Source organism: Fistularia commersonii, chromosome 2 (genome assembly GCF_037954325.1).
Source record: "Fistularia commersonii isolate RoL2024-O1a breed Wild chromosome 2, RoL_Fcom_v1.0, whole genome shotgun sequence".
Lineage (NCBI taxonomy): Eukaryota > Metazoa > Chordata > Actinopteri > Syngnathiformes > Fistulariidae > Fistularia > Fistularia commersonii.
In genome coordinates this window covers 11,876,027-11,903,448 of record NC_141285.1, presented here as the reverse complement: position 1 = coordinate 11,903,448, position 27,422 = coordinate 11,876,027, and the positions used below count along the sequence as shown (strand labels likewise).

Genomic DNA, 27,422 nt, shown 5'->3' with positions numbered 1-27,422 from the left:
GAGGAAACCTCTTGGTTTCAACAGAAGACTTGGCTCATTACTGTTTTTGGAGTAAATGTAAGGGTCGTTTTTTTTACATTTACTTAAATGAGGAAGTTTAATCAGTTTCGATGTTACTAGTATCATATTTACAACATTGTATGGACTTCTACTCAAGGACATAATAATAATTGTGTTTGGCATCGGTTGACTATATTGATGCTCTATTAAGTATACAAGCATTAAGTAACACAAATACATCCTAATAAAAAAGGAAAATATTTATGCAGCAGGGAGTTAAGATGTGAAGCTGCCAATTACATGGAACTTAGCTCTGCAGGGCTTCTGTCCTAATGAGGATGTTTTCCTGTTTTTCCACAACCAGGATTTATTGTCAGTTTACTAGAGATTTTATAACTGTGCTAAATATTTAAGATGCATAGTGTTGAAAATCTTCTTTGAAAGAATCAAACTGTGTAGCTACTGTATTTATCCAAAACTTCAATTACATTTTTCAATATGAAACCTGATATTGTGTTTAGTCTCACTGAATTTGAAGTGTTGATATGACATACTCACTGAAAAACCTCAGTAGATCAGTAGTTTGAGATAGCCGTTTAGTTTCTGCATTTCACTCACTTTTGTCATGAATTTCCCTTAATTGATACCTTTGCATCCCATTTCTTCTAGAATTTTTTTCCCCAGCTACAGCAAAATGGTATTTTATAGCAAAATATAGTGCTGTAAATTACACAAGATAAACAAAATAAATTGTCCTGCATACAAGTCATTATTAATTTGACTTTACAAACTGACAAAAAGGAAAAAAAAACAGTATGTAAGTTCAACCTAAGTTCCCAGTGACCCCCCCCCCCAAAAAAGAAGACGAGTCATAATAGCCAGACAACTCTTTTCCATATAAATTATGAAATTACAGGAATGAACCCAAACCCATCTGTTCAAATAATCAAGGTCCACTGCAAGTGCCTGCAGCTTTATATAACTGAAGGACAGCTTGCCATAACAAGCACAGTTATTCCAGGTTTCCAACCATCAAAATTTTCAATTAAAAAAATTTGATATTGACATTATAAACCCCTAAAATAATCAGATTGTGTGAACCACATAAAATATTCAGACTTCTGTAAAGTGCCAGCAGCAGACTTATAAGATTACAAGTCCAGCCATGATGTCAAGACAACACACAGCAAGACAACAATGTTCCAACGCCATACAACATTCATAGCAACACCAGACCAGCCATGTTCATACAATAACTATGACAAAAACACAGAACACATTAAGACTGTATCTTTTTTTCTTTTCTTGAAAGATCATACATGTTAAGGTGTCTATGAAAGAAACACAATGACATTATCAGCAAAGAAAGCAAATTAAGTATCGTCTGCTGAGAACATTGTGACATTGCTTAGGGTTCGAGTCACTGGAAAGTGGAAGCACACTTTGTAAACACATTGAACAGTAAACATGGGTGAGCACATGACTTGTAAGTACACTTAAAACACAAATAAATAAGTTGCAAAATTCCATATTGACATACAATATATTGCTCTTGAGTTCAAAAGACACGCCCCATGTGCCCCTACAGCAGACTAGAAAAAGAAAAAAAAAAAATCATGAACTGAGTACTCTTCAGTTTAAATGGTACAAATCCCTCCAGTCACTCACCAAAACTGAGATCACTGGAAAATCAGAACAGGCCTTATACAAGAACTAAAAGTAGGCACAGCTTTGATCTTGAAAGTGCATAGCAATAAACCTTTTTTTCCAAATTACTGGGATTTCAATCTCTATTGTTTCCTTTTACCAGAATTGAGTATTTAGTACGAATAAATATGCTTAAGACAATGACAGTTGCATGAAAATTACCTTTCGATCCAGAACTCCAATGTTGTTATTCTTCCAAAATTTCACATATATAGACATGTATATGTATGTATATATATATATATATATATATATATATATATATATATATAAAAGAACTCTTCAAAAGTTAACAAAACACACCATGGGGATAGATTTCGGACTACCCAGTCCACAAAAACATCTAAAACCAAACATTCTTGAGGGGAGGGGAAAAAAAATTTAAATTGATGTCCCCACGGAATTTTAATATCAATATAATCACAAAGACTTGATGTATATGTTAGGAAGTTGGTCATGCATGAGACACTCTTACTTTTAATCCTATTCTTTTTCAACTCATATGGACAAAACATAAATAAATAAATACAGCATTTAATGTAGGGTGAAACATTCTCTTTGGAAAGAAAGGCTTAAAACTGAACAATTTTGGGAGTCAGTTGGTCAGAGAAAAGACAGCATTCCTCAAGCAGAATTCTTTGTTCTCAACAAGATGAGGAAATGAGAAGAGGTTACCCTTGTCGTGGTAGGCTCCACTCATGGAAGAAGCAGCCATACCCAAGAATCCCCTAAAAAAAACTAAATTGCACTCCACTACCTGACTGAAAAACCTGAGGAGAAGCCTACAGCAGTCAGGAGCAGTTGGCGTTTTCTCCTGTTTGTCAGATGACAACTGAGAAAGTTTCACATCACTCAAGCTTTGACATCTCGTACTTGGTTGTCATGATTTCCTGAAAAATGGCATGAAATAATAAGAAGTAAGCTTCTTTTTTTTTCTTCCAAATTTATACAAAGATAAATAAGTATCAAAGTAAAAGTAGGATCTATGTTACCTCATCTGAGTCTAGCAGGACTGGTAGAGCTCTGCAATGACAAATAAGAGATAAGACTCACAGAAGCTTTTTATGAAAACATATTTATGGGTTCAGTTAACCTAAAAGTTATAAGAAGCTTACACATCAGTAAGAGAGCTTGGAATGTTATCCTCAACCCATTTCAAGTCTTCATCCTGAAGGAGTACAAAAAGAAACAGAAAAAATACTGCCATCTGCTGGAAACAAGAGTGACTGTTGTGGAACCATTGTATCTTATTAATGCTACTGACCACATCAAAATAAAAATAAATGAATAAAAAAAAACAATACATTTTTAAACGTTAAAAAGTACAGGGATGATACTAACTGGATTCGTGTCTGCAGACTTCACGGTGCCATTTGTTTCATTTTTAGGTGCTCTCAATTTGATTCCATCAGCTAAAAAAAAAAAACAGAAGAAAAAAAACAATGAATAAACAGTAAACATATTTAGAAGTATGGCACTCCAGTGTGTGCATACCAAGGTTTGAAGAGGCGATAAATTCCTCTATCTCTTCATCATCTGAGTCGTCGATGAGTGGTGTAAAAGCATACCTGTAAGCAGCAACATTTAGTAAATACTAACTTGCAACTACAAGAATTGAACTTTATTCAGCTCATGTTATGAAATAAATAAACTGAAGTAGATCATGCCTTTGGTTGTTTGCAGATGGCCTCCACAAAAACATTATAACGAGCAGAATGAGGGAGAACAAAAACCTCCAGAAAGCATCTTCCACCCATAGCTCGATCCAATCCTTTACACAAAATAGGTCAGAAATAATAATAAAAAAAAAAGAAACGTTGGACTCAAGAATTATATTCCTCTAAAGACAGCCAACACCACTAGATATGCCAAACCATACTCACAGACTGGCAACCTGCAAACCGAAATTTTTTCGCTGTCCAACCAATGAAAACGATGGAAGCTAAGAAGGAAAAGAACATGGTTTGACTTTTTTAAGATGCGATGAAAATACAAATAACCAATATGATTATGAGCACTAAGTTTTTTTGTAGTCCGGGGGTATTAAACAACATCGCTATGATTTTTGTGTGTGTGCGTGCGGTTGTCATTCCAATGACATGTCACTCAAGCTAAAGGTACAGTGACTATTGAAGTTTGGGATGGAAATATAGTTGGAGGGTGTCAGGCAGCGTGCTTTGTCCTTGTTTCTGGGGTAAAAAGCAGGAGTCGATATGGTTTATTTGACTACTACTTGGTATTCTTGTTCAAGAAGTGGCCACAGTGATTTTAAGCAATAAAATATCAGTTGGGTATAACTGAAGGGGGCACTGCACCATGTGTGTGTTGTGTCTGGTGTACTGCTGCGTAGTGGGCATGTGACAGCATAAATAATCGTTAAAAAAAACATCTTTTCAAACATCAGTTTGTTCAAGTCAGCGTGCATGGATAGTTGTTTACTTACCAATAACAGCAAATATGAGCGTGTTGGTAAAGTGTCTGTAGAGGGACAACTTGACAGGGTTTCTTCTCAATTTCAGTGTCTTTATGGTTTGTGCCAGGCTTACAAATATGTTAGCGGCAGTCAAGGTCAACACCTAAAGATTATTAAGCTGAACTAACTTCTCAGGTAGCCTATCACAGCTGTTATTGCACAAGAGTTGGTTCCTGCTGGACCAGTCAACAGTCAATCACAGGGCCACATATGGAGACATACTGTATAAGCATTCAGTCCCACAAACACACATCTGGGCAATTTAGGGTCTCCAGTTTACCAACTGCATATTTTTGTATTGTGGAAGAAAATCGGAGAACCTGGAGGGAAGTATCATCGACATGGGGGAACATGCAAACTCCACAAAGAACTAAATATATATATATATATATATATATATATATATACACACACGCTGTATATCTCAATAAATATTTGATATATAGTTACTTGATAGACAAAAAATATTTTGGCATAGGCATGAAGTGCAAAGTATTCGCTAGTGACCCAACTCTCCATACAAAAAGAGGGTCACAAATTTGTAATGCCTTTAATTAAAAAGGGAGGGTGCCATGTAGGAAAGACTGTGAAAGTATTTGCTATCAAAAAATAGCAAATACTTTTCTAATTATTTATACTTCATTAAGCGATATGCCCTTGCTCATTTTATTGTTTTTAAATTGGCGCAATTAAGTCATTTACTTGTCCCCCCTCTGCATGATTCTGGTTTGAAATAGTTTTTTTTTTCCAACAAAGCAAACTAACACACATTGGGAATAAAACTGCAAAAACTAATTTGTTAATGGTTAGCAATGTTATCATTACTATCAATATAATTATAGCCGTGATGTGAACAAATGTTTGTTCACTGTTTTTATCTAATGTCAGTTACTGAAAGACTGTGTCAAATGAGATAAATTAACATTGTAATGTATAATCATACACATTCTCAATGTGACAACATTCACATTCATAGGACCTAGAAAATAGGAGCATTTGTAAAGGATGGTAGGGAGGGCATGCATATCAGTCACCTCTGCCAGTTTAGACCAAGACAGCCCATAAAACACATCAAAACGTCACTGTGCAGAGAAATCAGATCAAATTCGGGAAGTTGTTTCAGTAATTACAGTTTAGATATTTCTTGTGACATATATCTGTCAATATAAATTTTGTAGCTATTTTGTTATTTATACCTCATTAAACTGAGAAATAATTTAGGTGTGGTTTCACTTTTTTGAAAAAAAACAAACAAAAAAAAAAAAAAAACGATCCAGTTTGACATTAATCTGTCTTGATCTATATCAGGTTCACGTGGCAGAGTTGAAAAGCAGAAGGGAACCACATAGGTAAAGTTAAGTGCATGAAAGGATATCCACCAGCATAAAGAGGAGTCAAGCAAAGCCAGGGGAATGTTGGCCAGCAGTGCCAAGTCAGAGTCTTTCGCCTAGATATAGGGACAGAGCAGGACACGAGGACACAAGATCGTGGAGAAAATGTGAAAAATAATTAAAGAAAAGGGAAGCGATAAAGGCTAAAAATACAGTAAAATTCACCATTCACCAAAGTGCTTCGTAAAAACACATCACCCAGCCCAACAGGCAATAATAAATAACTGTCTAATGGCAGTTCACTGGCAATTACTTTTTGTATATTTAATACAAAATACAGTTACTGTAGACAGAATGGTAATAATTACTATACTAAAGGATATGAACCAGATGATGAAGGAGTCAAACACTGTCAGAACAATTGTTGTAATGATAGCTGGCCCATTGTCCCGAGCCTTAAATTCATGGGCAGGTAGGCAGGCAGGCACGTATGTACATACGTACATACATACATACAAACATACATAAATCCCAGATGCAACACAAATCTCTATGTAACTTGTTCCAAAAGAAAATTATTACAACTTATTATTTCAATGCAACTATTGCTTGTTTATTTCTGATACAACAGAAAAAAGGAATTAGCTAAAATTTGGAACATCCAACTTATTATGCATGGATAGTTTTATCATGCTTTTCTGTGATTTATAGAACTAAATAGCATTTTCATTTTAATTTGATAAAATTGGAAATTACAACACTGGTTTAACATATTTAAAATAATCATTCACTACTGAAGTTGACATTTTATTAAATTAGGAAATGATCTCACCCCAGTGATCCTCAGGATGCCTTCAATGCTTGCACAGACAAAATACAGGATACCAAGCCCAACAACCCTGTGCATCACTGTCCCTAACTGGGGCCTAGAAAGGACATATTTTTCTTAAAAATACAGTGGCTTCCTGCACCATATTCAATTTCTGCACCCTAATCAGTTAACTGCAGTGTCAGCAGATGCACATTTACTTACTTTACAATTCCATAGCCAAGGCTGACGATGATGACTAGCAGTCGAGCTAAAGTTCTCTTTAGCGCTGAGACCAGTTCAGCAAAGATCAATAGGGCCGGAGCTAACGACAACAGAAACAGGAGGCAACTTACATTAAAATGACATGGTGACATCATACAGTGTAAAGAAAAATCATTTTGAGATGGCCTATAGTCTCACATGCATAGCCAACATTGTTGGTGTTTTCATATTCTGCACAGAAGACAGCCTTCTCTACCATCCCCAGGAATATGACCCCAGCAATCCAAAACTGGATTCTCAGCAGATCCTTCCAGTAACAGGCAGCCCAGATGAACCAAAGCAGGGCATACAGGATGTACACAATGCACATCACCATGTAGAACTACAAACACACAATGAGGGGTGTTTTATTTTAGCAACTGTACATCATTATTTAAGAACCTTGCTATTTCCACATTAATAGATGAAGCTAATTGCTCAGGTTTATTTCAACTGGGTTGAGCTAAAGAAATAGACAGGTCTCTGTTTCTAGGAGTTAGTTATTTACAGATTTATGTAATTCCCAATAACAAAAATGTTAAATAAATGTATTGAGGCACAAAATAACAAAAGGGGTGTGAAAAAACAAATTGGTTCTTCACACTGATAGCGAAAAAACATATCTTCAGTTCAGTATACTTACAATCATTAGAGGGTATTCAGTAATAGAGATGTAACCATGGTTTCCTTTCATCACCACATTAACTAGAAAGAAAATATCTCAATATTACATGAAACAATACAATATTTTCTTCTAATATGTGTAATTTGTTCATTGTGATAATGTTGAAATACAAATGTATTTAATTAATGATTCTAACTTCTTTCTACCGTCACTTCTTTCATAAGATAGCAAAACACTGGCTTCATGGAGCGTAAAGCAGTACTGTCTAGTGTATAGTGGGGCAAAGACGTATTTAGTTAACCACCAATTGTGCAAGTTCTCCCACTTAAAAAGATGAGAGAGGCCTGTAATTTTCATCATAGGTACACTTCAAGTAAGAGACAGAATGGGGGAAAATCACATTGTTTGATTTTTAATGAATGAATTGGTAAATTCCTCAGAAAATAAGTATTTGTTCACCTACAAAAAAGCAAGGTTTCTGGCTCTCACAGTATTGCAACTTCTTCCTTAAGAGGCTCCTTAGTCCTCCACACGTTACTTGTATTAATGGCACCTGTTTGAACTGGTTATCAGTAGAAAAGACAGCTGTCCACAATCTGAAACAGTCACAGTCCAAACTCCACTATGGTCAAGACTAAAGACCTGTCAAAGGACACCAGAAACAAAATTGTAGACCTGCATCAGGCTGGGAAAACTGAATCTGCAATAGGTCTGGTCGATCTGGGGCTCCACGCAAGATCTCACCTCGTGGGGTCAAATTGATGACAAGAACGGTGTACAAAAAATTCCAGAACCACATTGGAAGACCTTGGGAATGACCTCATTCATTCAGAGAGCTGGGACCAAAAGTTACAAAGACTACCATCAGTAACACACTACGCTGCCAGGGATTCAAGTCCTGCAGTGCCAGACGTGTCCAGGCCCGTCCAAAGTTTACTAGGTGAATATGGACGATCCAGAAGAGGATTGGGAGAATGTCCTATGGTCAGATGAAACCAAAGTACAACATTTTGGTAAAAACTTAACTTGTCATGTTTGGAGAAAGAATACTGAAATGCATCCAAATAACACCATACATACTGTGAAGCATAGGGGTGGAAACATCATGCTTTGGAGCTGTTTTTTCTGCTAAGGGACCAGAACGACTGATCCATGTAAAGGAAGGCAGAGATTGTGAGATTTTGAGTGAAAACCTCTTTCCATCGGCAAGGGCATTGAAGATGAAACATGGCAGGGTCTTTCAGCATGACACACCACCCTCGCAACAAAGGAGTAGCTTCGTAAGAAGCATTTCAAGGTCCTAGAGTGGCCTTTCCAGTTTCCAGATCTCAACCCCATAGAAAATCTTTGAAGGGAGTTGAAAGTCTGTGATGCCCAGCGAGAGCCCCCAAACATCACTGTTCTAGAGGAGCTCTGCATGGAGGAATGGGCCAAAATACCAGAAACAGCGTGTGAAAACCTTGTGAAGACTTACAGAAAATATTTGAGCTCCGTCATTGCCAACAAAGGGTATATAACAAAGTATGGAGATTATGTTATTGACCAAATACTTATTTTCCACCATAATTTGCAAATAAATTCTTTAATACTGTAATGTGATTTTTCTGGATTTCTTTTTCCTCATTCTGTCTTTCATGGTTGAAATGTACCTATGATGAAAATTACAGGCTTCCTCCTTAAGTGTCTGATGAAGTACTTTTTTATCCCACTGTATATCCCCATTGTCTTTTAGCAAATCACAATTATTGTTGCTATTGCAGGGTTTTTTTTGTAACAACTTACCTGTCAAGTTCCAGTTGGCAACTTGTTTACTCGACACAATCTTGACCACCAGCAGATAAGGTCCATCTTTCCATGTGGTTGCAATAACGTTGTCCTTGATATTCACACTGCTGCTATTCACTGTCTTGCTGTCATACTCTGCAGTAATCCATTTGGTGTAATTTTCATCCTAAATTAGTGTAAACATATGGCAGGATTTCAATAACTGACACCTTGCTTTCATTCTATATATACTGTGTATCCAAAATTGTATGCTGACCATGTTAAGACAGATCTCATTATACTCTACATATATACATACATATATATATATGTGTGTGTATGTACTATACATATATATGTGTATGTACTATACATATATATATATATATATACAGTTCCTTTACAGGATTCCTACGTGAAAATACTCTTAAGAGCGTATCTGCCGCAACCAAAACTTGGATTGTGTATAATAAATACCTGAAAGATTTGAAGCTTTTGTATGTTCATCAAACTGCAAGCGGTTAATTATGAGTTTTGTCACAGGTGAGAAAATGGTTTACAGGCACCATTGTGCCAGTAGTGAGTCCACGAATATTCTAGCTAACAAGCCTCAATGTTTGTGAACTTTGTTTAACTAAATGGTTTTGCCTTGCAGGGACCGAGAATGTAAACACCTTGATCACTGTTGGCTTTGAATTTGGTTGTACTGATTTGTGCCTCTGGTTGGCAACACCACACACCATATCAAAAATTCACAGGACTTTGCCAGCAAGGTCAGACAGATCAAGCTGGACCCGGATGAAACCATGGTGGTCATTGATGTAACCTCACTGTTCACGTGTATATCCATAACAGATACGGACACAATGAGGGAACGCCTAATAAAAGACACCACCTTGGTAAACAGCACGAAACTTACAACGGAAAACACCTGCACCCAAATGGACTTCTCCTGACAAACCACATATTTTAAATATAATGGTGGTTTCTTTTGACAAAAACATGGATGTGCGAATGGATTTGCCCATTTCCCCCATAGCGTTGAACTTATACATGGAGGTTGAGACCAAAGCCATCGCCTGCTTCATGTAGATAGATGATACATAAGTCAAGGTGCGTTACTACACGCTTCAACATGATCAACACCCACATCAAATTCACTAAGGAGGAGGTCACGGATGACAAACTTCCTTTCTTGGACTTGTGTGTTAATATTAAAGAGGACAAGAGCCTGGATATCAAGATATACTAAAAACCAACACATACCAACTAATATGCACTCACACATTACCTCCTTTAACACAAACAAGGGGCAATCACAACTCTACACCACCAAGCCAAAAACATCCCATCAATCGTCAAAGGCAGAAAAAAACGATGTCTAAAATATTAAGAATGCCCTTAAATCCTGTGGCTACCCTAACTAAGCCTTTGCCAAATCTGGAACCGTCTGATGCAAGAGCAGAGAACAAGAAGACAGTAACAAACAGAAGCTCATGGCATTTTGGGAAAAACTCAGAAGGGTCTTCCACAAACACCAAATACCAGTGCATTTCAAATCCTACAATACCCTGAGGCAATGACTGGTGGGCCCCAAGAACAGAACACCCAGGCACAATATCGAAAATGCGGTGTATGCTGTCACCTGCAGGATTATAATGACATCGAAATTGGCGAGACAAAACAGCCTCGGCCCAAACGGATGGCCCAACACAGGAGAGTAACAGGACTCTGCATTTCACCTACACCTGAAGGATGAGGGACACTCCTTTAATGACAGCAATGTCCACATTCTGGCCAGAGAAGGCATGGTTTGAAAGAGGAGTCAAAGAAATCATCTTAGTCAAAACAGAAAAACATCTCTGAACAAAGGAGGGAGCCTAAGGCACAATCTTCTGCCCATATACAGTATAACGCTATAGTGGGATCCATCCCATGACAGATCAGCTCTCACAGACCTGACCTATCTGGACCCTCCAAACCACTCAGAAAGATCAACAACTGGACCCAGACCCCCGTAACTGCCACCTGAGCCTCAGTCCAATAGGTTTCTTTTCACATTCTGATAATTTTGGTTATACCTTTTCAAACTTTAACCCAGATAAGTCCCCAGAAGTTGTACCTTTGTTCCCTTCTAAAAACACATCCATTAACACAACAACCCCCTTCAACCTAGTTTCTGAAATTCAACTCTCCACTTTACATAACAAGTTATCACAGCCCAAACCAGCCCTCAACCCTGATGGTAGTATTCGGAACCTCCCCAAAGTCCATTTGAACTGAAGGAGCCTCTCGGATGAGAGGTAAAACATCTTCAAGGGAAGAAAATCAAGTTTAGTTACCACTAGAAACAGATTTTGACAAGAGATTAACCATGACCTGGATGAATGAGAACCTCCACAGACATGTTGTACTTATACTATTTCTTTTGCAGTTTTCTTGTCTTCAAATGAATCACAATGCAGAGTTTGCTATTATAACTTACAGGTGTTTCATCATCGACAGGAGGCCTGACCGGATGAGGTTCTGCTTTGGCTTTCTGAAAATACATTCACTAGATGCAGAGTTAGTATATAATTTGCAAAAAAAGGTGGAATAATTTATAAAACTTACTTTAAGGATTGGGAAGGATTGCAGTTGACTGTTACATGTAATTGGCTTGTATTTGTGTTCTATATACTCTCCTTTTCCAAGGGGGTTTGGATTCAGGCTACGCCCATGACTCAGAGGTGTAAGGTCATACATTTCCTTCAGAAAATGATACATTGACAATTCTGTATTACTCATTTCAGTGCAGCATTTATAAAGAATAAGGTTTTGGCAAACTGCAAACCAATATCAATGCGAGGTGAGATACTTACCTCAATATTATTTAATTCATTGTGACAGGGGTAGAATTTCAAATACCAATGAATGGTGAAGGTGACTTCTTCAGGACAGCCAAAAGACACAACTAAAGGTTGTATACACAAGTGATGGTTAAGTGAGAAGCAAAGAGAGTGCATTATTTGTGCATTATTTTAAGAGCAGTTTACTTTTAAATGTCTCACCATTTACTTCAATGTTGGTGTTATTGTACATGGACTTCTTTAACAGTAGTGGCCTTGAGGTCTGTGGAACAGTGAACACATGTCTTTTCCTGAGTTTCATACCAGTTTTATTCCTATCAACGTCAACTAATTTGATAGGAAAGGTTTCATGAGTTTAATTGACATATTAATTACAGACGCAATTCAAAATCATATACATTGTCATGACAGTGTTATTAATGTTGTTACGTAAAAGCGATCATAGTAATAGGTAAGACCAAATGTCTTTTATAAGTGTGATAAACTCACCACCTCTCCAGGGTAACACTATTATTCAGGCCTCTACCTTTGTAACTCAATATAAACAGGCGGTGGAAAGAAACTCGGACGTATCAACATTTAAATAATTTATTAAGGCTTTCTGGCTGTCTTTTGACTGAGAAGGCTTGAAGAAATAGAGTTGGGCTTTTACGTTCGTTACATTAAGATCGAAATTTCCTGTGTTTACTCTTAAAACACGACTTCAAATGCAATGCTTCCTCAAATAGACAAAACCTAACCTCAACACGCTTTAAAACTTGAGAAACAGCGTCGGGCTTAAGAGTTAGAAACCAAATATAAACCAGGGTTTCTTTCAGCTGCACAGATAAACAAAAATGTATTGTGTAGACAGCTACAATTAGCCAAATACCAACCTTAAACTGGAACCTTACTCACGTATACTAATTCCAAATTGGCACACAATATAATCATCCTATTTTGATTAACGTCAAAATCTGACTTTGAGCGGTTTGGAAGACCACTTCCTGACTTAGCAGGATCTTACAAGACAGTGTCACACACAGTTGACACCATGCTAGCATAACAAGACCCATGATGCTAAAGCTACCTAGCCATTGCATCTTCTGGACAGACACTCACATTAACAACGGTGATTTCCCAGAGCCCGGTTTCTGGAGCCGCAGCAAACGCATCTATATAATGGAATAAAAGTACAACAGAGACCGCCCAAGGATAGAAAACTCCCTTGACCGGACGGCTCCACGTCCTCATCCTTACAGCTGCGGCCATGTTGCTTGGAAGCAAATAAAATCACACATACCTACAGGAGGCGCCGTGAACGCATCAGCTGATTGACTAACGTGACTGGTCAGCTGCTTGGTTGAAAGCGTCCGAAATATTCCTCCATCTCGATGTCAAAGGTGCGCTCATAAAAGTTTGTTTTAATGCCAAAATCACTGGTAAGAGATTATGAAAAAAACTGATCAAAAAATAGTTTCGCAACAAAATATATTTCGATTCAGATTTTTAAGAATGTGATGACTGGAAAGGTGATTTAGTGATTTTGTTGCGACCTAAATGTGTTTTTTTTTGCCTCTGCCAGAATAATCAAAGTGATAACCGCACCAGAAGCAATGCAATTAATTCATTAAAATAGATTTAGCAGAGTTGTCTATAAATCATTTATTTCAAATAACTATATAAATGTTCTGTACATATTTATATTTACATTGTAGCACAAAATCCAATACAGTAAAAACAATTTCACAGTTCAGCAAATCTCAAGCTTATGGGAGCATGTGCTAACATGTTTCATGTCAACAAACAAGCAGACAACATTCCTGACACTGACACGGAGGCTGGCCATCTCAAATCATGAATATCTCTTTACAAAAACACTACAGATCACACACAGTCAGGAACATCAGAGTAATCCTTGTGCTACAAAGCAAAATGTTTAGTCTGAACCACTCTGGGATGTTTTTCTATTACATTTTTGTTCTTCTAAGTACCAATCTCTACAGCAGGAAAGACGTCTCCGTTGAGTTGTGGTCCACACTATTCATGCCTCCATTTGCATGACTTAATAAAGCATCGCTTGGCAAAAAAAGAGCGTCCAACGATGGCGGTCTCTGAGATGGATCCGAGGAGATAACCACCACATAGCGATCACTGTCCTCATCATCTTCATCATCCATGCTCCCATGAATGTCCGCGGTAACAACTGAGTCATCTGCTGCCTGCCGGGTGCAAGATGGTGAGGAACTGAATAGGGGATGTTCTGCGGGCAATGTGGCTTCATCAGGTTCTTCTTCAGGAAAGCTGGTGTTAATATAGATTATATCATCTTTGCTGGAAGACTCTGGAAGCTTCCCTGTGAGTTTTTCCAACATTCCTCGCAGCTGGGGAAAGAGAGGTCGATCCAGAGGATCTGGCCTCCAGCAGCTATACATGATCTCATACCTGTTCACAGGAACATAAAAGGTAGAAAAACAAACTGTCAGTGCAATTCTGTTTTATTCACAGAACTATTTTTGATTGCAAATAAAGTGTATCCACTGAAAATGAATATGTAGAGGAGAAACACAATAAAGATAATGTATTTGCCCTGCAGACTTTTGAAGGGAAAAATTGGGCCATGTTTTGATACAGAACCCCATTTAAAAGATATGTTAAAGGCTTGATGTATTTCTAATATGTAATTTCAATAGAAACAAATTAAATTTAAAAATCCTCATTTCAACTGTGCACTCCTCTTGTTGTACCTCACCACATTTGTTAAAAGACAATTATACTTTCTTAATATCCTATACGCATAAGAACAGGTGTATTTTGCAAAAGACTTTTACCTTTACTTAAATAAGTAAGGCAGTTTAAACAGATACACTAGACTCTGGGACCCTTAAAAAAACAGCTCTGACATTACACATTGGGAAATCAAACATAAAACACTCACAGTTCATCCAAACATTCTGCAGGCTGCTTTAACCTATGTCCTTCAAGGAGGTAGTCATAAATCTCATGGTTCTGAATGCCAGGGTACGGCGTCATGCCTCGTGTAGCAATCTCCCACATGGTGACACCAAATGCCCACTGAAATAGGAGACAAAATATCAAATCCATTTGAAATGTCCTCTTAACACTGACTGTAAAGTTAAGCTAAATTATTAAAAAAAAGTTTGATTTAAAATTTTATTTGTAGTCAACTTGAGATGCTGATGGAACTGCTTACCACATCACTTTTTACAGTAAAAACTCTGTCTGCCAGACTCTCTACTGCAATCCATTTTACAGGCATTTTAGCTATTCTGCCCTGCCTGTAATAATCTCCACTGTAGATCTTCTTGGACAACCCAAAGTCTGCCACACACACTGTCATGTCATCTCGCAGCCTGTGAGATAAGAAGAGTAATGACTCTACGAAAACAGAAAATGTCAACACATCTACATCATGTGTATGTAAAAAAATAGCACCTTGTATCAGAATCACAATCACTCTATTTGTTCATGAGGGACAACTATGGGAATTAATTTGTTTAAATAATCACTTAGTTAATCACTTAGTTTCCCCCACTACGAAAAAACTTACATGCAGTTACGAGCAGCCAGGTCACGATGCAGAAAGTTACGACCACTGAGATACTCCATACCCAAAGCAATGTCAACCATGAACTTCAGAAGTGTCTGAGTTGGCAAGAACTTCACAAAAAAGAGACAAAAAGTCAGAAACAATGACACCTGTACCATATCTTTTTGTTCATATTGATGGTAGGAATAAGAGCTCTTACTACTGGATTTTCTCCCAGGCGTGAACGTAGCAGGAAGCTGTGTAGATCTCCATATTTCATGAATGGCAGAATAACCATGGGTTTGGGAAAATGGCCTGAGCTCACCTCCAAGCACACACCTAAGATGAAACAGTACATACATACAAATAGACACGTTGTGAGATGACGTCTTTTGAACGGTGTAGTAGGTTTCAAAACATGGAAGATAACAGATTGACCCTACCAAGCAGTCTGATGACATTTGGATGATTAAAATCTTTCATACAGGCAGCTTCATTCAAGAACTCCTCTATTTCTCTTTGAGAAAAAGAATCCACTGTTTAAAAGATGACAAGACAGTTAAATATATATATATATACACACACACTCTCATGTTTGAAGCACATTTACAATATTGAAGACTTGCATTTCATTGTCTTCACAGCAACTTTTTCTGAAGTGCCATCTGGTTGTCTCAAATGTCCCGCCACGACAGACCCAAATTCCCCTGGAAGGCAATTAAATTGAAATCTTCAAATATTTATTATGTGAAGTAAAAGGATATTATCGGTGGTTTAGAAGGGAAAAAGAGATGTTCACACACCCTCTCCAACAGCCTTTCCTAGGGAGAGCAAGTTCCTCATTACCATTACATCCTGAAGTTTGGTCTGGAGTTCATCACTGATACCGAGGTTGGCAACTGCAAGTAGAGGCCACAAATGTGATATGTATTTTTAAATGTATAAATTTCACATCTAATGTTTTGTTTATGAACAAAATATTTATGCGCATACGTGTGATTCCTACAGCTGATCGATTGTAGGATCTCTGGGGCTTGTACTGAACAACTGGTGCAGACTTTTCTCCAGTTCTAAACACTTGCCTGTGGGGGGAGCCAGTGAAAAAGCAGAATTGAAAGCTCAACAAAGTTATAATCCAAAACAGGCTTAAATTCAAGTGAAAAGGTGAGGAGAACCATTAGAGTGCTATTTTTTCCTGACATTGGGAGGTCACACACTGTTTTCCCACTCTGAATGGCAGGCAGTGACACATTCCTTTTCATATCCAGGATGGCGAGACTGAGTCACAACATCCATGAAAATAAATTCCAGAGACATTGTTGTCAATATCTGCAGCAGCTCAGCCATTACTACCGTAAGTGCAAAGACCGATGATTAAGAGGAAGTAAAGATTATTAACTGTCAAGGCACTTCAATGGTAATACTATAGTGGAAACATTACCAAGAGACTTTAAATGTCAATTACACCATCATTTCATTCCAAAAAGAAGGTTGAGAGGAAAGTGAAGGGTCAAACACGGTGCTTGATAAGATTTCAAATGATTAAATAATTAAACTTTGAATGGGTCTGCTGATTAAATCAACAAGGAGGGTTTCAGCATACCCAAGCCAAGAGTCAGTAGTTCTGTTGTGTATACAGAGAGCACCCCAGAGGATGAGGAGCAACAGGCAGAAGGCACACACCACTCCCAGAACAACGTGAACAGAGTCCGGTATCCTAGTGTCAGGGGTGGATGATGGTGAGGGGGCTGATTCTGAGAGAAGAAGAATATGCACAATGACACCAATGTTTGAAAATTAGAAGAAATCTGTAACCTAGCATACTCTCTCTCTCTCTCCCCCTCTCTCTCTCTCTCACACACACACACACACACACACTCTCAACGATGAATTACACATTTCCTATACTGCAATGATATCATCTCGTGAGCCTGTTCCTTGCTTTAATCTTCCGCCTTTTCTAGCAGATAAACAGATGAAAAAAAAACTTCTCATCCCTAGTTCTGTAATTCTGGCAAATTAAAAAAACTAGAGATAACAAAAGAGATAACAGGATGGTATCAAGATGACTTAACCATGGATTTTTTTTTTCCATGGACTAGAGCACAAATCCTCCCATAGATATACCTTAAAGATTCACAAACAAACGTTTCCTTACAATGGCTTGGTTTTTGTACAATTTAATTTGCAAAACAAAATTATGCCAGTTTCTGAAGACATGACCAAAACAAGTAGATTAGCTTACTTTCCTCTGGTACAAAGAGCCAGACCCGTGGGCTGACCATACCACTTCCAGCCTGTGTGCATGCAGCCACCTCTACACTGTAGGTTGTGTTGAATTCCTGCACAGCTATGGAAGCCACTGTGCTGTAACTGTGGATCTGCAAGACAAAATGCAAACAATACTCAAAATTTATGTCAAAATTCCAATCTATTGTTAAAAAGTTCAGAGAATTACAAAGACTTTGTTAACTCTGAGCTAATGTGTTATGTGAATGTTAGAGGATTCACATGAAATCTGTTGACTTTTAATTACTTTTAAGTTTTGTGTCATGACATCTGAAAACACATTTTATTTGATTTATAGGAAATGCTATTCGCTAAAAACATATATATGCGATGTTGCTGACTGAAACACAGTTTACAATTTATCACATGTGGTAAGTAATGAGTACTTTGCCAGCCCTGGAGAACTTTGAAGGATTTACTTTCAACAAAGGCAGGGGTTTGGGGGCGAGGGGGGTCGGACAAAAACATGCTCAGGGAAATTTTGTGCCTCTCAGCAGAATCAACCCATAGCAGCTCAGCTTTTTTTCTGCATGCCACATCCCAATTGTTTTCATGATTCCTTCCCCTTTTTATTTCACGTATAAAGTTAAACAAAACAAAATCAAAATAAAATTCCCTTGGAGTTTACTTAATAGTATACTAATGGAGGTCACCAGAAAAAAGGGGAAGGTGAAAAATGGTCTGTCTGCACTGATGTGCTGTACTGGTTTGGGAACATGTGACAAAATAAAGTCATTAGTTCACAACACCACCGAGAAGCATCTGGGGTTCCTCTGCTTGAACAATGTGCTGACGAATCATGCTGAACCCATGAGAACCCATGATTAATGTTCCTCATATATCTGTGCCACACAAGAGAGTGAAGCTTAAAGCAACAACCCAGCAAGCAGGCAGGGTTCTCACATCACTGAACAACATTGCATACAAATTATAGCAAGGAAAAATAATTTAATCTAGAGTTGCTCAAAAATTATGCATATAAATGTTATACTTACCATATCAACCAGTATTTCCTCTTTTTACATTTCTGGAGAAAGTAATTTAATCATAACATTTTGTGACTCTTAAGGGGAATTGATTTCTTTTGAGTTGTTATTTGTGACTTGTTAAGAAATCCCCAATTATTTTTTTTCTAAAGGATTTTCATAAAAGAAATATAAAAAGACAGAATATTACTGGCATTTTTATGTTTTTTGTTGCTGTTTTGTTTTGATTGTTTTTAATGTAAAAAAAAATCTCTTGAAAATTCATGGTTTACTTTAAGATACTATTTGATAGTGTGGATAACATCAGGGTTAATATGAACATTTAATGTCATTTTAGAAACATAGCCACATTCCAGCCAAATATTCTGTCACAACAGTACATCAAAAACAGAACAAGGGTTAAGGGGAAGGACTGTGGAATTCACATCAATGTACTTTTGCTATCAGCAGAATATGAAACCTTTTTGGTAAAGGTCTGAGTTAGATCTAAGCAGTTTTGTAAGGACTAGCTGGTGAATATTATGATACTGCTGGTTGAAGTTACGAATTCTCTATTTAATTTGATCAATTTGTTTTTAACAAATATTGTCTTATGGACACATGATATGATCAATGACAATGATGGAAATATTGAAAAAAGGCATTTCCTCTTTAATAATGAACATTATTAGTATCTAGTAGCATCTAGTTTTTGTCATTTAAAAACTTAAGTTTGGTGCCATATTCACCGCTCCTTTACATTTGTCTGTTTAGAAACATTCAGAGGAGCAGGTGAGTGCCCGCATAATTACACACATTTCCTTTAACTATTACGTCAGCAATGCCATTGTGTTTAATGACATCAACAACTGCCTGGAAAAGGCAAAGGCCACATTGGCTTTCAGTACATATCCTGTCTAATTCATATTCCATTCAGTCTGTGATGACTCAAGCACATAGGCTAAAAGAAAAAAAATACAGACAACTAGTTTTCACACATCTGCTTCCTTTAACTTTGACATAGGCAGCGAGGAAGGGAAATGACTATCATACTAATAGTACTACTAATACTATTGTACTGGAAACTGCAGAGAATGCACAGTAAATCAACTTTAAACGATGCAAATTCAAAAAAGGTTATAATGTAAACAGTTTATTCTTCAATTAATATTGTCGTGGACCCCAACCCTCTTTTTTTAAGAATTTCCCTCTGAGTGGTTTTGCTTCTAAGGGAGACAGGTAGTGTCACTTATGTTTTCAGTTAAACCAGTTTTAGTATTATAAAATTTACATAGATAAAAGTTAAATATTATTCAATAGCATATAACGGGTCGTGGTATGTCGCATGTTTGTTGACTGTATTGGTATGTGTAAATGTATACACATTAACTGATTCAGGTCAATAATACTATAATACTATACTAGACTATACTATAGTACTATAATACTATACTATAATACTATAATACTATACTAATACTATAATACTTTAAACTATTATAAAAAACTTGAAGTAATTTCTTAGTAGTTAGATAGTTTTTGTACTTCATGTATTCTGTATTTGCCAATATTTTTAGGAATTACTGCAAATGAGCAACAGGCAAAAACACAAGAAGCTCTCAATGTGGTCACCTTGTTTACTTGGGTTCCATGCCTGATAATGACATCGTATCCCTGCAGGATGCCGTTTATCTTGTCATCTGGTGGAGGCTTCCACCTGATAACCAGCCACGATTCATTCAGTTGCACAGTGACATTTCGAGGGTATACTGATGGAACTGAGGAAGGGACAAGATATTGATACCAGAGGGATTAAAACATGACATAATAAGAAAGTTAAAATTGAAAATGCCAACCTATTCAACATCAAAGAAAAAAGGAAAAATGTGTTTCCACTCTGTTTGACTCTCAGAATAGTTTGGAATGTAGGCAGTATATTCATTCCCTACAATATCCCCCATAGAGGCTTTAGGAAGGAAATCTAGAGCACCTCCACCCATTGCGGAGTTTATGTTATTTTAGGGAGAACACTCCTTCCTCTTTAGGAAAACAAACATGAAGGGACAATATTCACAAGTGAATTTCTTCAAATTCTTGATAAAACGTGCATTCACAGCACATCTCAGTTGTGAAGGTACCCTGATAACATTATGTCACATTCTTGAACAATAACTGGTAGTCTTACATGAAATGTTATCTAAGAACCAAAGATTTTTTTTAAATGGAAAGAGATTTTCAATGCCAAATGGATTTTTTTAAATGTTTCATGATTTATATGGTTCTAGAGATCTGCTACTAGTCCAGTTTTGGAAACAAAATGCTCATTAAATGTGTTCAATGTTTCTTGATGTACTCACTCACCTCCCTCTGTTGTGTTACTCTGGAACCAATGGGTGACAGGAGAGGCTCCAACTTCATTGCTGCAGGAAATACTCATGTTGTATGATGTCATTGGCTGTAACCCAGGAACTTCACAATGGAAAGGTGGAACAGTGACATTGATGAGCCTGGTGGTCGTCACTTCCCCTTTTCTCCGACTCACTTCTTTCACCTTCGATGGAACAGACAATCAGTGACAATTTACTGGCATTTAACAGCTACCTAGATGAGGTTTATTTTTGCTCTTTACCCGGATGTGGCACTTCTGAAGTGGAGAAAAACCATCATGTCCTGGGATCCAGCTCAGCAACAACTTACTGGACTGCATCTCCATCACACTTACATTAGAAACAGGACTTGGGAGCACTATAAAAAACCCAGAGAACACTATCACTGTATCGACACTACCAATGATAGGATAATAGTCATAATGCTGACACTGTTCACACAATCCTGCAAGGACCCACTTTTACCTTTGATGTGGACATTTGCTTCTCTAGATGTAGTCACCCCTTTTGAGTTGTAAGCTTCACAGCTGAACTGAGTGTGCCTGTCAACACCTGTAATTCACACATTAGAGATGACCTATATTAATATCATTAGTCAGAAATTAAAGTAACTGCAAATTACTTGTATCTACTACTTTCTACATGACATGGCCTCGCTTCTCATTTGTGTTACATACTACTTTATGTTATATGCACGAACCCCAACTCAATGACAAGCATGTTGGGAAAAATTATAATTAGTAATAACACAAAGTAAACGGAAAATTTGGTTAAACAACCTGAAGAACTCTTAAATTAAAAAAAAAAAAAAAGGGTCAAGAATAACATTTATTGATGAATCAAAAGGAGATATGTGGCACAGCCACCTCGAAATGAAACTGAGGGGATTTTTTACGGCGGATGTTTAAAGCTGGAGCAGATATTGATTTCCAGTATAATTTTAGTGCCAGATAAACATAATTCAAAGTTTCTTAAACAATTATAAAGATACAATGTTCAAATCCCTCAGTATTACAGTTGAAATTAAAAAAAATGTTTGAATTGAACATAACTTTGATAATATTTGTGATCATTCAATCCATCATTCTATCTGGGTTCACACAGCAGTGCTCAGATTGGGCCAAACCATTGTTATGTACTGTGGTTACAATCATTTGCTGCATCTCTTTTCCTGATAAAACAATTCCTGTCTTTCAACAGCCACGGTTCTGTTCAGTCAGAATAGGACTGGGACAGCTGCTAAATAATGTCCCTTTTGTGCTATGTTTTCCAGCGTCTCTATTTCGGAAATATTTTAAGAGAACTTATCACAACACAGCCAGAGCGATTACCAAAAACCCTTCGGGATGTTTTACTTACATCTAGGAAAACATAATGACCTTCTTCCAAGCACCAGGGTAAAGCATGCCTCACTTTATTAGTGTCTCTATATAGTCTTATTTACAGTAAATAAATCAATCCTGAAACAGTTTTCTGTTTCTAAAATGACATTTTGGCGACATAAACAAATGTCACACATTGTGAGGTTTTAAGAAAAATGTGCAAATGCATCGAAAATTTCCAGTTGCACATCAGCACTTCATACTGCTCTGCAGGCAGGTGGTTCCAGCAGAGTGGCAACTGAAAAGGTGGACTTAAGTCACAACTTCTAAAAAGGATTCTTTTTGTAATCAGAGCAAATCTCAACCCGGAGTTTAGTATATGCTACACAAGAGGAAATACAATCAAGTTTTGCAAAAACTAATTTGAAGATATTGAGAGGCTTTTGCTAACTTCATTATCGTACAAAACTAAGGTATCCTCTAGGAGATTAAAATCCCTCACTGAGTTTCCCACAGCACAATCTCCTTGCAAGGCAGGGATTGTTACAATATAAGAGAAATTTTCAAAAGGACTAGCTTTGGAAGATCCATCTACTTTCAGAAGCTTATAATTTTTCCTTGCAATTTTAAGTGCAATGGATCAAAGAGAAAGATGTTTTCCAAGTGTGGGATGCCTTCAAATGACTTACATTCCTTTATTAAAAGGAAGTGAATCGAGACCTGATGCTGGTTTTTTCACTGAATAAAAAAAGCAAAAAGCGGCAACACAGAACATAACAGATGCCTTGGCCAGCTACATGGAAACATTCAAAGTTACTGAGCCTCCACAGTAAAGTTAGAGCTGCAACAAAATACAGAAATTTGAGGTTCTGCAGCAAAGATCAAAAATCCTGTAATTATCAGATTTTTGGAAAGCTCCACCTTCATGAGCCGCTTGGCATTTATGCTATTTTCCATTTATCTCATCAGCAGGAAAAACCATAACTAGTACAAATTACAACTTGGCTAATTTTTGTCAGTGTCACATTACCAGTGGTGTATCAGCTACGCTGTTAGAAAACACCATAAACTGAAAGTTATCTTATGGGAAAGGGACAGATAATTGGCAAATAAGATCACAAGATCTACATTTATAGTTGTATATCTAGGTGTACTGAAGAGTAGGTAAAAACTATTTTGTTGTGCCAATATTTGACGCAGAGATCTGGTGGCCAGCAGCATGCCAGCCTCTACGTCCAGCTCCTCCCTACAGGCCAGTGGGCTGTCCTGTGAAAGAGTTCTTTGTCCCCGCAGCCAACCCCCGAACAGATTCCCTGTACAGTCCCCCATCCCCTTACAGCCCGGGCCCTTGCACATACTGGAGCGAGGAACAGCTTTGAACCTTTAACCCCTTCCACTATTGTCCATGTTACAACTCCAGCTGGAAATGAGGGCCCAGAGAAAACAGAGCATAGAGGTTATCCTTCAAATTACATTTTTCATTTAGAGGTCATCTGGGGCCATGGAGGGAGATGATATCTTGAAGAAAGTTTTAGATAGACTTTTTTATCCCACAGAGGAATTCAAGATCAAAGAGTACTAACCATTTTTCATTGATGTCAAAGTGAAACCAGAACAGACGTATGGACACCCGAAAGTACTGTTTTAAGTCAAGTATTTCCTGATGGAAAGCACCTCAGGGACATTACTTTGTTGGCTCTCGCCACTATCCAGATAACTACATTACATTTAAAAGTCTCCAGATGATCATTTGGGTTCCTGACACCAAAAATAATAAGTAAACTAGGCAATCTTGATGTCACCCTGGTGGATAAGTGGAACTCCAGTGTGATGTTACCTCAGTTCTTACTTCCAAGAAAAATAGAACACGACTTAAGTCAACTGAGAAATAGGAAATCAGCAAAGATGTTAAAAATTCATCAAGTGTTCACATAGCTTAATGTTTTCAAAACAGTCATTTTATTACATGTAAGTCCATGACTTTTTTCAGTCAAGGTCTAATTTGAGAAAGGTAAGTAATTAAATTCTTTAGGGGCCTTGCTTTGCTATGTCTATTTCTGAAGATAATTTAATGATGAGATATCAATTGAAAGTATCCATAAGTCCATGCACAACTCTAAAGCCATTTCAGAAATTCGGGCTTTTGAAAATCTAACTGTCCACTTTTAAGACATTTCCCAAACAAGGATCGCATCGGATCCAGAGCAGCGCTGCGTCGCAATATTGCTCTTTTGAATGATGGCTGTTAAAACATCCACAGCATCCACAGGGGAGGCTTTCACTGACCTAACTTGAGGTGTTGAATCAGTGCGGTAAGCAAAGCAGAGATACTGAGATGTCTGTGGAGGTTCTCAGTCATCCAGGTCATGGTGAATTCTTATCAAAATCTTCTTGTCTTGGCAACTGGACTTGAATTTCTTCACTTGAAGATGTTTCACCCCTCATCTGAGAGGCCTCTTCAGTTCTAATAACCTATGGGGAGTTCCCAAAATATAATAGATAGCTACTGAGCAGCAGAGGCCAGCCAGAAGAGTATAAACTAACCTGCATCTCAGCTGTGGATTACAGTCTATCACCATGTGCAAGCTCATCCAGCAAAGGAAGTTAAAGCAAAGCCCATGTATGACTTTAAATGAGTTTAATGTGTACGAGCCGGTATGTGTGTGTGTTTGAACATTTATTTATTTTACATCTGTTTTTTAAGACCAATAAGTTCTATTGCAAATAGTTGCCTTGGTGAAAACAACTGGCTACTGGACTTTACTTGATTCTTTGAAGACATAGGAGTCTTCTTCAGCTCTGATAGTCGTTCTATTCACTTGTCTTTCACATTTGACATAAAAAAAAAAGCTGTAACGACATAATGTAATGAGTCAGAAACCAAATCTGTTTGCTCAATTCAAGTTTTTATTCTAAAAAATATGTTATTTGTTTACTTGAAGAAAAGGTCCAAATTTTAGATACCACTCAGTACCACTTTTCTGATGAGCCATTCGTCAATGTGTGAGGAGTGTGCATTTTAGAGACTGACCTGACACTGAATAGCTGCTGGGCGAGTTATGATAATCACTATCAGGTAATCCATCACGGAGCCAACGGATATGAACGGGGTCTGGAGGACCCACCGCCTCACACATCAGAGTAAAAGGTGTGGACCTTGTGACATTTCTGTCCTCTGGTTGGTGAAGAAATGTTGGTAGACCTGTGAACAATACAGGTGGGGAAGTTGAACTGCCAGGGAAACTGAAAAAAGAATCACAGTGACGGTATCACGAGTCTGACCTTCCACCTCAATGATCACAGGTTGAGACTCCACCAGCATGTTGTCGATACTGAGTCTGCAGCAGTACTCCCCGGCATCAGCCCGCTGCACCTGGTTAATACTGTCACACAGTTCTTTAATTAATTGATCACTTATTAATGAGAATACCATTCATTTTCATGCAACATACCTGATAGTGGATATTAAAGTTGTTACTCCATCTGTGGCAGCCTGGAGCTCATTGATAAATATCTGAGTGTTAGATGCCAGATCTTGGCCATTCTTTATCCAGGTGATGGTGGGTTCCAGTCTGGCATTGGGTATGTCAATGGAGCAGTTGAACTTAGTGTCATGACCTTCTGAAAGCTGAATGGTTCCAACAGTGGGCTTGAAATATAGTCTCTTAAGCTCTTCTGGACTCAAATACACCTTTGACGCATTAACCGCCACTACAAAAGGCTCAGAGGTCCTGTTGGGGCGTTGCAATCGGCTCCTGGATATTTGGGCTGTTTAAAAGAAAACACACAATGTTTTAGAGGCTAATGTGGCTTCATTGGAATAATGAACAAATTATATGAAATCCAGCATCAATGATTAAATTAAAAGAGTTCTAAACACCGCAAAGTAAGGGAAGAGTATAAGGATTTATTTAATGATCAAATTTTTATCCTATGAGTCATCTTTATTTTTCAATACTTTACATGGAATATATCTGTTGAAAACATCTGGCCAAAAATCAGCACTTGAAATTAGAGAAAATAGGAAAAAAAAAAAAAAAAAATCTCTCTCTATATATAGATATATATACAATGAAGGAACTCAGGACAATGCATTTCCTACCAAATGAGAAACTAGTCAATCTACCAATTTTTGGAAAAAAAAGAAAGAAAGAAAGAAAAGTCTGTTCCTGGCAAAGATTTTATTTTGAGCACCCAAAAAGTCTATGCATTGAAATAAAATAAAGTAAAAAAAAACAAAAAAAAAAAAACCCAACAATTTAAATAATCCTGTGTGGTCTATTCTCTATTTAAAGTTATTATGGAATACAAGCGAAATCTCGGTAACTGAGGCAGTCGTCTTAGCTGAGCTCCTTACATAGACACTGCAAACGTCGCAGGAGAAATCGCAATCGCAAACGTTGAAAAATCCTTTGAGAAAAATAAAGAATATTTAGTAGTAAAGAAAGACGTTACCGGTGGCGGGACTCCCAGCAACGACGGCAAAGGTCGCGGTAGAGAGCAAAAGTCCAAACCAGCCCGGATTAGACTTCATCTCCATGACCTCCCTGCAGATCTGCGTCCGAAGCCTCTTTCCGCATCCACGTTTAAATCCGAGGGTGAAAACGCGACATCACCATTCAAACACACGGCCCGTTTAAGACTATTGTTGATCCCAGATCACATTCAACCTTTGAAAAACAAAGTTTACTTTTCCCGACGTCACAGATGGAATCCCGTGGAGGCGGGGCGGCGGGTGGAAATGTTCCGAAAACCCGAAAAACAATAGTGTAACAAAAACAAGCAACGGCCCCGCTCGAAGTGATACATCTTATTATAAATTCAGTACTGTTCACTTTTGGTCTATCTATGGGAAATGCGATTTTGGACTTCGCAAAAAAAAATAAAAAAAATCAATCACATAAAACAAAATTATAAATCTAAATAAAAATGAGCCTCGTGGCTTAAGACTAAATTGTTCACCTTCAGAAGGAAAACACCTCCCTCCCGTGGAAAAGAACAGCTACTGCACTTTGAATGAAACGCACGTTATTGCATTTAGACGGAAAAATACATACATTTATAATAATTGAAATATCTAATCTAAACAGACAATACACACCCGCTTGT

General features: G+C 37.5%; 2 protein-coding genes across 4 annotated transcripts; both read right to left on the bottom strand.

The window, feature by feature from the left end:
• Positions 1-578: 578 nt before the first annotated feature.
• tmem87b (transmembrane protein 87B) lies at positions 579-13,087 on the bottom strand. 3 transcript variants are annotated; one of them, XM_086167595.1, is made up of 19 exons: positions 12,923-13,087; positions 12,023-12,083; positions 11,834-11,925; positions 11,586-11,720; positions 11,458-11,511; positions 8,991-9,159; positions 7,227-7,288; positions 6,743-6,926; positions 6,545-6,644; positions 6,344-6,437; positions 5,896-5,966; positions 4,151-4,260; positions 3,591-3,649; positions 3,375-3,478; positions 3,202-3,275; positions 3,049-3,119; positions 2,823-2,875; positions 2,700-2,730; positions 579-2,597 (listed from the first exon to the last, which is right to left on the bottom strand). In XM_086167595.1, the coding sequence occupies exons 1-19, from the start codon at positions 13,070-13,072 to the stop codon at positions 2,556-2,558; spliced, it is 1,716 nt and encodes a 571-aa protein (XP_086023721.1). In that variant the 5' UTR covers positions 13,073-13,087; the 3' UTR covers positions 579-2,555. The 3 variants fall into 3 exon arrangements, with proteins under 3 accessions (XP_086023721.1, XP_086023713.1, XP_086023728.1); XM_086167587.1 differs by lacking the exon at positions 5,896-5,966 and adding an exon at positions 5,556-5,627 and having other exon boundaries at positions 4,151-4,259; XM_086167602.1 differs by lacking the exons at positions 5,896-5,966; positions 12,923-13,087 and adding exons at positions 5,556-5,627; positions 12,697-12,760 and having other exon boundaries at positions 4,151-4,259.
• Positions 13,088-13,450: 363 nt separating this feature from the next.
• On the bottom strand, positions 13,451-27,010 carry mertka (c-mer proto-oncogene tyrosine kinase a). Its single transcript, XM_086167577.1, has 19 exons — positions 26,769-27,010; positions 25,766-26,081; positions 25,596-25,696; positions 25,345-25,515; positions 21,457-21,543; positions 21,234-21,349; positions 20,966-21,155; positions 20,237-20,382; positions 17,596-17,731; positions 16,954-17,104; positions 16,344-16,432; positions 16,154-16,249; positions 15,977-16,057; positions 15,794-15,886; positions 15,571-15,689; positions 15,372-15,481; positions 15,015-15,174; positions 14,739-14,875; positions 13,451-14,245 (listed from the first exon to the last, which is right to left on the bottom strand). The coding sequence occupies exons 1-19, from the start codon at positions 26,851-26,853 to the stop codon at positions 13,801-13,803; spliced, it is 2,829 nt and encodes a 942-aa protein (XP_086023703.1). The 5' UTR covers positions 26,854-27,010; the 3' UTR covers positions 13,451-13,800.
• Between the last annotated feature and the right edge of the window lie 412 nt (positions 27,011-27,422).

Excerpts from the sequence above, each read along its gene's own strand:
- tmem87b (XM_086167595.1), bottom strand. The coding sequence starts at position 13,072 with ATGGCCGCAGCTGTAAGGATGAGGACGTGGAGCCGTCCGGTCAAGGGA. Across the intron at positions 11,512-11,585 it reads AATCCTTCCCAATCCTTAAA|AAAGCCAAAGCAGAACCTCA; the intron begins GTAAGTTTTATA and ends ATGTATTTTCAG. Across the intron at positions 6,645-6,742 it reads CAACAATGTTGGCTATGCAT|CTCCGGCCCTATTGATCTTT; the intron begins GTGAGACTATAG and ends TGTTGTCGTTAG.
- mertka (XM_086167577.1), bottom strand. The coding sequence starts at position 26,853 with ATGGAGATGAAGTCTAATCCGGGCTGGTTTGGACTTTTGCTCTCTACC. Across the intron at positions 16,058-16,153 it reads AGGAAAGGCTGTTGGAGAGG|GGGAATTTGGGTCTGTCGTG; the intron begins GTGTGTGAACAT and ends ATTGCCTTCCAG. Across the intron at positions 15,175-15,371 it reads CTGGCTGCTCGTAACTGCAT|GCTGCGAGATGACATGACAG; the intron begins GTAAGTTTTTTC and ends CTTATCTCACAG.